The sequence below is a fragment of the Chiloscyllium punctatum genome, chromosome 3 (assembly GCF_047496795.1).
Source record: "Chiloscyllium punctatum isolate Juve2018m chromosome 3, sChiPun1.3, whole genome shotgun sequence".
NCBI classification, from domain to species: Eukaryota; Metazoa; Chordata; class Chondrichthyes; order Orectolobiformes; family Hemiscylliidae; genus Chiloscyllium; species Chiloscyllium punctatum.
Genome location: NC_092741.1, coordinates 101,983,632 through 101,996,102, shown reverse-complemented (window position 1 = coordinate 101,996,102; position 12,471 = coordinate 101,983,632). Strand labels below are relative to the sequence as shown.

At 38.0% G+C, this 12,471-nt stretch overlaps 1 protein-coding gene across 2 annotated transcripts in view; it reads right to left on the bottom strand.

Annotated features, from left to right (window-relative positions):
- cad (carbamoyl-phosphate synthetase 2, aspartate transcarbamylase, and dihydroorotase) overlaps positions 1 to 12,471 on the bottom strand; it is a 161,594-nt gene that overhangs the window by 14,307 nt on the left and 134,816 nt on the right. Inside the window, exons 35-39 of one of the 2 annotated variants that reach the window (XM_072557614.1) lie at positions 10,020 to 10,173; positions 8,422 to 8,469; positions 6,884 to 7,044; positions 3,764 to 3,838; positions 682 to 894 (exon numbers count right to left, since the gene is read on the bottom strand). In XM_072557614.1, coding sequence (XP_072413715.1) covers positions 682 to 894; positions 3,764 to 3,838; positions 6,884 to 7,044; positions 8,422 to 8,469; positions 10,020 to 10,173 — 651 coding nt within the window. The remainder of the gene's footprint in view (positions 1 to 681; positions 895 to 3,763; positions 3,839 to 6,883; positions 7,045 to 8,421; positions 8,470 to 10,019; positions 10,174 to 12,471) is intronic. The other variant, XM_072557624.1, reaches the window with a different exon arrangement.

The following is a 12,471-nucleotide window of genomic DNA, read 5'->3' as shown; positions in this document are numbered from 1 at the left end:
TTCATCCCCCTAACCTCCCCAGCCCCAATTCCATCCCATTTATCCCCTTGGGCCACCAGCCTCATTCCTGATGAAGGGCTTATGCTTGAAACATTGAATCTCCTGCTCCTCGGATGCTGTCTGACAAGCTGTAATGCTTTTCCAGCATTACACTCTTTGACTTAGAAGGATATAGGCCAAATGCAGGGAAATGGGGTTAGAGTGGATTGACATTTTCATCAGCATGGACCAATTTGGGCCAAAGAGCCTGTCTCCGTGCTGTAGGAATCTATGACTTTCTATGACTCTATGACCTCAGAAATAATCTTCACTAATTAAACCACTTAAGCAATCTACTGAACAAACCTCTGTATAGATAAGCTGGGTGTATACTGAGTAAGGGAAGAATCACATTCTTATTTTACAAATCCAGCATAAAGCAAAGCAATCACGTTCTCTATTTAAATTACACAGTTAAATTGCTAATCAAATCCAACAAATAAGAGTTTATGATTGCTTTTAGATAAAAAGATAAATATTCTTATATACCGTGTAAAACTAATATACACAAGGTTTTCAGTTTATTTTTACACATTTATGAGGAAGCATATTTACTGATACCAATTTACTCCAAGTGAAGAATGTCAGAAAATTAAACCATTATCAAATAATATTTTGCATTCAGGATTTTCAAAGACATACCTCAACTGCGTCTGGCTGAGGATGGCGCAGAACCAAGACATCCACGTAGCAGCTCATTGTCTGCACAGAATCCAAGAGAGACTCCCCTTTTTGTACAGAAGAAGTAGCTTCTGAAAAATGAATCACAGAACCTCCAAGCCGTTGCATGGCAGCAGCAAATGAACTACTCGTTCTTGTGCTGACCTCATAAAACATGGAAGCCATAACTTTCCCCTTTAATAAGAAAATAAAAATAATAGAATTAGAATTTCAGCTTTTTAAAAACTTACTTGATATTTCAAAATTAAAATGGTACGACACTATACAGGTCATTCTGCCAAAACTGAAATTGACAAATAGGAGACGCTGTTTCTAACGCATGAACTTTAAAAACGTGTGTTCACTATAACACGATTACATCATCAATACTTTGTTATTTTTAATGGGCAATTTTTATATAGCGCTGAGTCACACAAGAATGCAGCATTGCATTATAGAACTGCCTGAAGTTGATTTTAGTTTGTATGATTTGTATTATGTAGCAGAGTGATGGTTAATTTACAGGTTTAACATATTTATTTATGGGATGCTGACATTGCTGGCTGAACCAGCATTTACTTGCCATCCCTAGCTGGCTGAGAAGGTGATGATAACAGGATCTGGACCAGATGGACCAATGGGCTGAGAAGTTCAAAGTCTGTGAGAAGATTTGTAACTCGGGTGCTCGTTGTTGTGGTTCTGTTCGCCGAGCTGGTAATTTGTGTTGCAGACGTTTCGTCCCCTGTCTTGGAGACATCCTCAGTGCTTGGGAGCCTCCTGTGAAGCGCTTCACAGGAGGCTCCCAAGCACTGAGGATGTCTCCAAGACAGGGGACGAAACGTCTGCAACACAAATTCCCAGCTCGGAGAACAGAACCACAACAACGGGCTGAGAAGTGGCAGCTGGAGTTTAATTCAGATAAATGTGAGGTGCTGCATTTTGGGAAAGCAAATCTTAGCAGGACTTATACAATTAATGGTAAGGTCCTAGGGAGTGTTGCTGAACAAAGAGACCTTGGAGTGCAGGTTCATAGCTCCTTGAAAGTGGAGTCGCAGGTAGATAGGATAGTGAAGAAGGCGTTTGGTATACTTTCCTTTATTGGTCAGAGTATTGAGTACAGGAGTTGGGAGGTCATGTTGTGGCTGTACAGGACATTGGTTAGGCCACTGTTGGAATATTGGTAGTGGATTTGGACAAGTGCTTAATAAGGAACCTTGATGAATTTCTGCAGTGCATCTGTTGCTGGAATACACTGTTACAACTGGTCATCCATTGTGGAACGACTGGCTGTTTGTGGATGCAGTGCCAGTGAAGTGAACTGCATTGTGGGGTCAAGCTTCTTGTTTGTTATTGGAGCTGCATCATATTCCTGACTTATGCCTTGTAAATGGTGGACTGACTTTGGGAAGTCAGGAGGCAAGTTCCTTACTGTAAAATTCCTAGCATTTGACCAACTTTTATAGTAAGTGGTGAGTCCAGTTCAGTTTCTGTCAATGGTGATCCTAAAATATTGATAATGAGGGGTTCAGTGAAATTAATGACATTGAACATCATGGGGTAATGGTTAGATTCTCTTATTGGATATTTTCATCAAACAATTGCTGCCTATCTAGAAGGCAAAACAGTATTTACTTTTATTACTTGACTGTCATCCGCAGCCTAGTATGAAATAGAATTTGAAAGTTTGGACAAGATGGATGAATAATAGAATTGAGATTACCAGTCTCAAATTTGCCTCTTGTATTCATTCTCAACAAACCAGGGCTCTCATAAGTTGTGATTGTCACAAGCATCTCTTATGAAACGGAAGATATCCCAAGCCATTTCACCATGAAGAGAAAGTATGGATGTTGATGAGATAAATGACAATGTTTACTTGTAGCACTTACAGCCCATGTACATATGCAGTATCAGTGACAAGAAACTACTTTAATAGAAATGTTTTTACAATCACAAAAGTAACAGTTGCTAACTCTTAAAACACCTTGATCCAACATACTCTTTCATTGTTATGAATTTGGTTATGATAGAGATGTAAAGGCTTGGAAATTACCAATTAAAGCAATACAGTTTTTCAAAGAGTTATTCAAGTAGTACATAGTGTGGAGTTTGACAACTGATAAAATGAATTAAAATGCTAGAAGAACAAATTTAAAATCACCCAACGTTAGGCTTGTAATCATAGCCATGGGATAACAATCCCATTATCTACTAATGGTACGAGCCAGATGGTCTCAGAATATTCTGCACAAAACCTTTCCAACCTATTTATTTGTAATTGTGATACTATGGAACATGGGTTGAACGTGCTTGTACAACTATTTCTAGCACATTTCTGCTGGACACAGATAGTGTAGTAAAAGCAATAATCAAAAACGATAATGTTCATGGGCAGGAAGTGAGGGAGTTTTGAAAGCAGGATCAGACAATACAGAGGGAACGTTGTGAGGAATTTCCGAAGACAAGGCATGTGGACAAGTGGCTGATCGCATGGCCAATAATGGAGTGCAAAGAGAAGCAAAGTGAAGAATGAATATGGAGATGGGACTAAAAACTGGGTGTTTGTGGAGGCAGGAAGAATGAACTGGGTAACTGCTGAACCAGAAACCATTATTAAGATCAATCTTTGAGGTAATAAGGAGTTCAACAGCAATGGAGTAGGACTGCAGCAGACAATTGCATGGTGTTAAAAAGCTGTTTTTTTTAAACAGTATGTGTGGATGAGGAAGTTAAGTGGTATGGTGAGTTGCACAAAGAGACGGAGACAGAAAGGTAGACTTGCATGTTTTCAGCATGGGTGTGGAAACTGACCCTATTCTTCTGAATAACATCATGAATAGGTAATTTGCAAACAGTGAAATGAAAGAGACAACTTGGATCCCTCGGGTACACCAGAAAAATGAGAAATCTTAGATTGGTGTACCTTGAACAAAGACACTGAGAGGAACCTCTGGAAAAAAAATGACAAATGTAAATAAAAACACCTAGACATCTGAAACTCAGTGTGAAAACACTCAGTCTCTGGGATCAATGTCATAAATTAAAATTGCTTAAAAGAACAAACCTTTAGAAGGTCCAAGCTACGATCTTTCTGCACCGTCAAACGCAGGTTATGAGCAAGATTGAACAAATGGGATAACTACACACAAGAACAAGACAGGCTGTCAGCAGGTCAACATATGCAAAAATTCTTATAACACAATATAAATGTAGAATTAATATTCACTACATTTTCCCTCAACATCTCTTCATAATGAAATTTTCAATATGGGCTGGAGATAAATTTACAACCCGTCATGTCCAAGTTAACATGATTATCACATTGGCACGAACAACAACTGTAGCTTCCCTAATCAGCATGAAAGTATCCAGCTAGCTTAATTTTTCTGATATTTTGAGAGCTCTTTATTTAAGTCACCAATAGAGATCAAATGTTAGATGTACCAAGGTTATAGTCTTCAGTCTGTACATCTCTGTGTACACATCTCAAACTATTTGTTATACAAATAAAATCACATTCAACCTACCAAAGAACTTTGTGTAGGCATCCCAAATTTCCTCAAACATAAAAAGGGCCATGTATTATTTTAAAATAAAACTGTTTCTGGGATGAGTGCCACTGGTAAGGATAGCATTTATTGCCAATTCATAATTGCCTACGAAAAGGTGGTGGTGAACCCCCTTTTTGAATTGCTACAGTCCATGTTGCTTAGGTGCTTCTTTCAGTAGTAGTTTGCAGTTCAGCGGTAGAATGCAGTTAAGACCCAACCAAAATGCTGTGGACCTGGAGCTGTATGTTGGCCATATCAAATAAGGAAGTAAGATTTTCACCACAAAGGACACAAGTGAACCAGATGGGTTATCACACCAATCCAGGAGTTTCATAATTAATGAGATTTATATATGTCAGATTTATTAACTGAATGCACATTCCCCTAGCAGCCATGGTGAGATTTGAATTTATATTTCCCAATGATCTGATCCAGCCGGTGGATGAACAGTTCAATGACATAACATCAACCTTTTACATGTTCTCAACTCAATTTTCTTGGTGAAAGTAACAGAGACATTAAACAGGAGTAACAAAGCACAGCACACCATGTTTACAGAAATGATGTACTTATATGCTTGATTCTTAATGCTCTCTGAAGCAGCCCAGCTGCTCATTCAGTTGTAGAAGTTATTTAACAGATCATGCTATCAAACTAATTAGAGACAAGCAATAAATGTTAACATTGACTTATATATTTTTAGAATTTGAACAAAGTCATATTTTTCCTTTCTCTAATAGGAAATTGGTTACTTTGTGTTTTTCCTGAGCTACAGATGATTTTTCACAAATAAACCTTTAAACAATAGAAAGCACCGATGACAGAGATGCTGTAGTCCTTAAATCATGCTCATGCTGGTACAACTTAAAATACATCTGTTGGACTCGAACACTGACACTAGCATTGATGCATCATCCATAATCAATATCAATACTGAAGATGCGTCAGTAACATGACACAAAAGATGCTCCTGCAAATTCAAATAGGTCCCATGGTTGACATTTGAATTAGTGTAACATTTGCAATTTCTGGTATACATCTGAAGGCTGTTGTGATTCTGTTGGCCGAGCTGGGAATTTGTGTTGCAGATGTTCCGTCCCCTGTCTAGGTGACATCCTCCATGTTTGGGAGTCTCCTGTGAAGCGCTTCTGTGTTGTTTCCTCCGGCATTTATAGTGGTTTGTCTCTGCTGCTCCCGGTTGTCAGTTCCAGCTGTCCGCTGCAGTGGCTGGTATATTGGGTCCAGGTCGATGTGTTTGTTGATAGAATCTGTGGATGAGTGCTATGCCTCTAGGAATTCCCTGGCTGTTCTGTTTGGCTTGTCCTATAATAGTAGTGTTGTTCCAGTTGAACTCACGTTACTTGTCATCTGCGTGTGTGGCTACTAAGGATAGCTGGTCGTGTCGTTTTGGCAGCGGACAGCTGGAACTGACAACCGGAAGCGGCAGAGATAAGCCACTATAAATGCCGGAGGAAACAACACAGAAGCGCTTCACAGGAGGCTCTCAAGCACTGAGGATGTCACCGAGACAGGGGACGAAACGTCTGCAACACAAATTCCCAGCTCGGCGAACAGAACCACAAAAACGAGCACCCAAGCTACAAATCTTCTCACAAACTTTGAACATCTGAAGGCATCTGGACAAGGCAAGTTAGAGGAATCTCGACTATCCAGAGTTCGGTTAACCGAACAAAATACGCCCTGCTAGTGTCCTTCAGATAATCAAGGTTCCTCTGTATAATGTATGTGGGTGTTTATTTCCAAACATATGAATATTTGCAACTTCACGTCGTATGTTCCAAAAATTAGCTGATATCTTATACTAGCAGTTTGACCAGGACTTGTTCCACCTGTCAGTCAATTAAAATCAAGAGAGCTCACTGTTCTTCCAGATAACTTGTAGCAGTGCAGACATGCACAATGGAAATGTATGAAAGTTACAAACATGTATTACACTATGTAACAATGTGGAAACACATCATAAATGCCACTAAGAAACATATTTGAGAAACTGAGTTTGTTGAATTATGGCACAGATATAACATAATTGGTCAGTCAACACCCTGTAAATGCTGTGTTCAGAGTATAAATCAGTGTGTCAGTGTTATTTCACACAATGTCAGTGTGAAAATCTCCTATCTGCCAGAATGTTTAACTTAAACATTTACTTAAATATTTACATTTGTGAAATGAAACAAAAATAATTCTAAGCTATGGAAAGCAATTCTTATAATAGGTTTTGCATGATGGCAAAATCATTAAGAGTTGCACCTGTCTACTACAGGCAAAACTTGTAAATAAAACAGATGATAAATCACTTGCTCCCTTAGCAAATGTCCTAGAAATTTTGATACGGTCTAGAATTCTTTTCTCCACAAGGAGAGCCCAACACGTCTGCTTTGGATGAAAACTAGCACCAAACTGGACTTTGGTTAAATGCTGGACATCAACACAATCCTTGGGTTCTTTAAATATTAATATCAGGCCTCCCAATCAAGGTCCTTGCTCATTAAAACTGCTTCAGGTCAATCAATGATCAATTTCATGAGGCACTTCGGTCAGCTTGAAAACAGAGATATTCTACTACTGGAAACATATGAAAGCAGATTCAAATCAATGAAAATCACAATTACCTGGTCTTTGGTAAACTGTCTGACTGACAGAATGTGTTGTCCAACATAATGATGCAACAAAGGGGAACACGGATGAGGGACAGTTTGAACCGCTAGATTCTGTGGTGATAGAAGCCTCGAGACTGGAGGAGGATGTATATAACCGTCTTGATTAATGGTATCTTTGGTGCATTTAAAAAAAAAGTGTTCAGTTATTATTCCACCATTTTAAAAAATGTCTGGCTTTTTGCTGTTAAGCAAACATTCAGTTGAACCCTCTGCTGATGACTACTTTTAGTTTGAACATATCAACAAATGTTGACTAACTTGTCAGTTTCAAAACAATCCAGTTATCAAAGCCATGACTTTAGCTCTGGGGGTCTGAAAATGAGATCTGTTCAAACCAAGCATATGCTTTAACACTAAGGCTCATAGTCAACAGGTCCACGTTGGTGCCACTGTCATAAGACATCGAAAGCAATATTGCATTATTGACACCATCATATAATTAACCACATAGGCGCTGTGCACAGTACTCAGTTCCCCAAGTCTCTTAACAACTGGTCACCTGCCCTGATTAAGCTGGGACTGAAAATCGTTGCTTCCAGTGTGTTGTATGGAGACTTCTGTTTGATGGAATCTTATTTTCTTTTCAGGCAACTGCTGTTCATGAATGTGCCATTCCCAAATCTTCTCTGCATATATATTTTGTTCCTTTTGTTGTTCTATGCAATTGTCTTTGATCCTGCGCTGTCAACATGTTCGTCATTTAGCCTCTGTCTTCCAATCTATCATAGACCATCCCTTGTGTTCTATTTCTGATCGCCTCATCTTCCACCTTCTTAACACCAGCTATACTTTTAACATCTCCAAGCACTGATGAAAGATCAGATGTTAAATGTCAATTCCATTTCGTCTTCACAGTTGCTGCCTGACCTAAATATCTCCAACATTTTCTGTTTTTATTTCTGAAAACTCAGGTGTTTGATTTATGGAACAGTTTGTGCAATTGGTTTGTGAGGGTTGACTAGAGAAAATAATCACAAGCCTCCAAATATAAATGTGAACCAAGCCATGACAACAACCTGTATTCCAACTCAGTTTTTAGCAAAATCATCAAAACCAAAACTTATGTATAAATGCTGTCCAGTCTTGTGACATACATGCATTTTAGAATATCAGGGTCAGCACTTTCCAGGTGGCAGCTTCAATATTTTTGTCTCAAATTCTTAAAAAGGCAGCACAGCACTTTCTGAAAAAATGTTTTTTTTAAAAAAAGGAAGGAGGTTAGAGGGTGGTTGTTGGGTTTGAGAAGCAAAATTAAATGTTTTATGTCTGTGGCCTTTCATTAGACCAGAAATGTTAACCAGTTCCTCTCTCCACAGATGCTACCAACCAACTAATGTTTTCATTTGAGTTTAAAGCATCCATAGTACTTTTGAATTGTTGGAAAGATTGGCTACCCAAATCCATTGACACCGATGATAAAAGTAATCAATTCTAATAAATTTCTAAACATTCCACATGTTGAATTTTAAATCAGAAACTGCAATTCACACCTTGTTCGATGAATTTCTTGGCTGCTTTTTCCTTGAATTCTCCTTCAGCTGTTTAAATCAAAGCATTCAGAAGCAGCAAAATGTCAGTGATTAATTGAATCAAGTATTCGAAATCTGAAGAGTCAAGCATGCTCTCCAATGTAACATGACATTTTCACGCACTGCAATATAATACATTTTTCATCACTTAACTAAGGGAATATACGAACTGCATTGAAAATAAATGATAGCACTTCGGATTTTACATTAACAGTGTGTGAAACAAGCGATTTCTTTTAAGAAAAAATGTTGTTTGATGTATCATTTAACAGAGCATGACTGACATTATTTGAGAGCCAGTAAAATATATAACTATTTGAAACAAAAGGGGCATTTGGATTTTAAAAATGATCTGATAAAATCACAAAAATAATTAATTAAGCAAACAGTTAATTTCATTTCAAATGTTACAAGATGTCAACTTTAGATTCAAAGCAAAGGCTGAAGAGTTATTGCTCCAGATTGGATTTCTTTCTTAGCCATTAGGGAAGACATAGAACAATGAAAACTTTGTTTAAATAAAAATCAGGCATCTTACAATTAATTTCTGTATTTCATATTTATGCTTTTTTAAAGGAGTTAAAAATCTTAAGGCTGCCAACATACCAAAAACAGTCATGGAGTATTACTGTTGTACTAACCATGATCATGCATTACAATTATCAAGTGAAGGAATGAAAATGTTTTCTCAGAAGTTTAATCTCCTTGCAGGCAGATTATAGACTAAAATCATCAGCGTCTGAACACAATGACATAACCACACACCTGAACAGTTAGCCTGTTCAAAAGCATCAGTTCACACAAACAAGTATTTGATAGACTAACAAAATAAGGCTGAGTTACAAATTGTCAAAGACAACATTCAGCCAAACTCACCATGCAACAAAACTGAGCTCAAAACATTTAGATTGAAGGCAATACTTGGTCATTGTATAAAACATGCTTTATAAATCGGTTATAGTTATTTCTTATAGATTTGTTAAGGGGTACGCTCAGAGTTTACTTGAATTGCTGCTTACCCTGGCACAAATCATCCTATTCTGTTTGCACGAGAGCTCTTTTTGAAAAACGTGAAGCAATGGCTCACTTGATAAACAGCAATGCAGTGAAACGTGCTATTTGCAAACTATGCAATGAAGTAGCATAAACAGTGAAATGAAAGCCATCAATTTGTACATCTTCAAAAAAGTAAACGTGATACAACAACACGTTTAAGTTGGGAAAATGAACTAAAGTACAAGAGCAAATTTGGAATTAATATATCTATTTGCATAAATGTGGATATAATTTATTTTAAAGACAAAAATAGAAATTGTTGGAAAAGCCCTGCAGGTCTGTCAGTGGAGAAAAATCAGAGTTAATGTTTCTCAGCACAGATACTATTTTTGTCTGATTTTATAGTATCCGCAGGTTTTTAATTTGTTTTATTATTGATCCCAAAAGAACAAAGAATATCAAGCCATCTATTGATCTTATAGACCAATGCACCAACAATTGGTTGAAAATTAAACTGCAGAAGGTGATGTTAAGTCATAATCAAAAGAGCAAAGGAAATGTACCATTTGGAAGTCCAGGGTCAGAAGAGCGATGGATTCTTGGCGGAAGATGGAACCTACCATCCATTGCAGGACCACCACTTGCCAATCTGCGAGGGCTTGGTGCTCTGGTTCGGACTGTTTCAGTTTGAGAAGGATGTTTTGAATGCTCTGGAGTCTTAAAAGTAAGAGTAGCTTAAGCATTTAAATTATAAGGCCATTAGACAATAAGTAATTGCAATAGGAGTATACCATTCGGTCCCTTAAGCCTGTTCAATCATTCATCAGGATCAGACATTCTTTATGTCATTCTTTATTTCCTGCATTTCCCACCAACACTCGATTCCCCAGCTGATCAGTAATTTACCTATCTCAGCCATAGATATATTCAAGGACTTCGCAGCAAGGAGTTCTAAAAACACTAATCCTCATAGAATAATTTCCTCATCTAAGTCTCAAATTGGTGCTTGTTTATCTGAGATTACAACTTCTGGTCAGAGACTCTCCTGCAAGGAGAAATATCAGCTCAGCACTTACACTGTCAAGCCACGTAAAAATCGTTCTTATAGTTGTCACAGGCAAGTGTTGTTTTGGTTGATTTTTGGGGGGGTGGGCAAGAGAAAGGAAGGTTTGCAGATCGCTGAGGAAGAAAAACATGTTGATAGTTCAGATTGAGCAATTAGAGTGGGATAATGGCAGAACAATGATGTGCTTAACTACCAGGCTTGACAGAATAGACAGTCCCACTAGGGTGGGGGTGGGACACATTCCAGCAGCCTCCACATTCAAAAGGATCATTCGCCGCTATTTCAGACAACTCCAGCAGAATGCCACCACCCCAGACATCTTCCCCTTACTCCCCTTCTGCATTTCGCAGGAATGGTTCCCTCCACGGCATCTTATCGATTGATCAATCATGAACACAACATGAAACCTGCTTTCCCACCTATGTTATTATATTATCTACAATTCTGGCTACAGTACATTCACTTCCTTCCTCCAGTTCATTAACCTTTATTGTAAACAGCTGTAGACTGTGGAACCTCACTGATTACAGGCTAGCAACCTGAAAAAGAAACCCTTGTCCCCACTCATTGTTTCTTGCCCATTAGCCAAACTCTTGATCCATGCCAATGTATTACTTCCAACATTGTTGGCTCTTATGATTGGATCTTTTGTGACGTACCTTGTCAAATGCCTTCTGAGTTCATAATACAATACATCTACTGTTTTCCCTCTATCCACACTGGTTGACATGATTTGGAGATGCCGGTGTTGGACTGGGGTGTACAAAGTTAAAAATCACACAACACCAGGTTATAGTCCAACAGGTTTAATTGGAAGCACACTAGCTTTCGGTGCGACGCTCCTTCGTCACAATCACCTGATGAAGGAGCATCGCTCCGAAAGCTAGTGTGCTTCCAATTAAACCTGTTGGACTAGAACCTGGTGTTGTGTGATTTTTAACTTTGTACACGCTGGTTGAGACTTCCTTAAAACACTAATAAATTAATCTCACAATTTCTCCTTCATGAAGCCATTCTGACTTCATAATTTTGATTAAATTATGATTTTCCAAATGCTCTGCAATTACTTCCTTAATAATTGATTCCAATACTTTTCCAACAATAGATGCGAGGCAAAGTGGCCTAAGGTTACCTGCTTTTTGCTTCCCTCCCTTTTTGAATAGAGTGTCATACTGGAAGTTTTCCAATCCTCTGGTATTTCGTCAGAATTCAACGATTTTTGTAAAATAACTAACTATCTCTGTAGCAACCTCTTTTGGGATCTAGGATCCAAGCCAGGAAACTTAAGCTCCATTAATTCATTTAATACTTCTTCTCAAGTGATGGTCCTTGATTCCTTCTCAGTTTTCTTTAGTTTTAATGGGATGTTCAAAGCACCTTCCATTGTAGACTGATGCAAAATATCTGTTCAACTCCTCTGCCATTTCTTTGTTCCTCAAAAACATCTCCCCAGATTCATTTTTATGAGGCCTATGCTCACATTGATCTCTTTACTTTACACATTTAACAAGGCTCGCATTGTCAGTCCTCATATTCCTTGTTAGTTTGTCATCAGTTTATTTTCTGTCTTTATTATTTCTTTAGCCCTCCTTTATTCGATAATTAATTTCCTGCAGGCAAACTGGCTGAAACATAGTAAACTTAGAGAGAGACTATGAATGCTACTGAAAATCAATTTTATGCCTGTTTTAGTATTTTACAAACTATAGCATACTTGAAACCTAAAACAATCTTCAGTACAGCACTGAAGGAGCAACCCACAGCCAAATTTTGAATGTTAAGAGAAAATGTTAAACAAAGGCAAGGGAGCATTGATTATAATTAAATCAGATGCCATCTGCCAGATAAATGCAGCATAGTGACTAGAGTTCTGTACAGTCAGCAGGTTTCCCATCATATAGAGATGTATCAGCACTTAGTAAATCAACTGGTCAGATTCAGTTATTGTA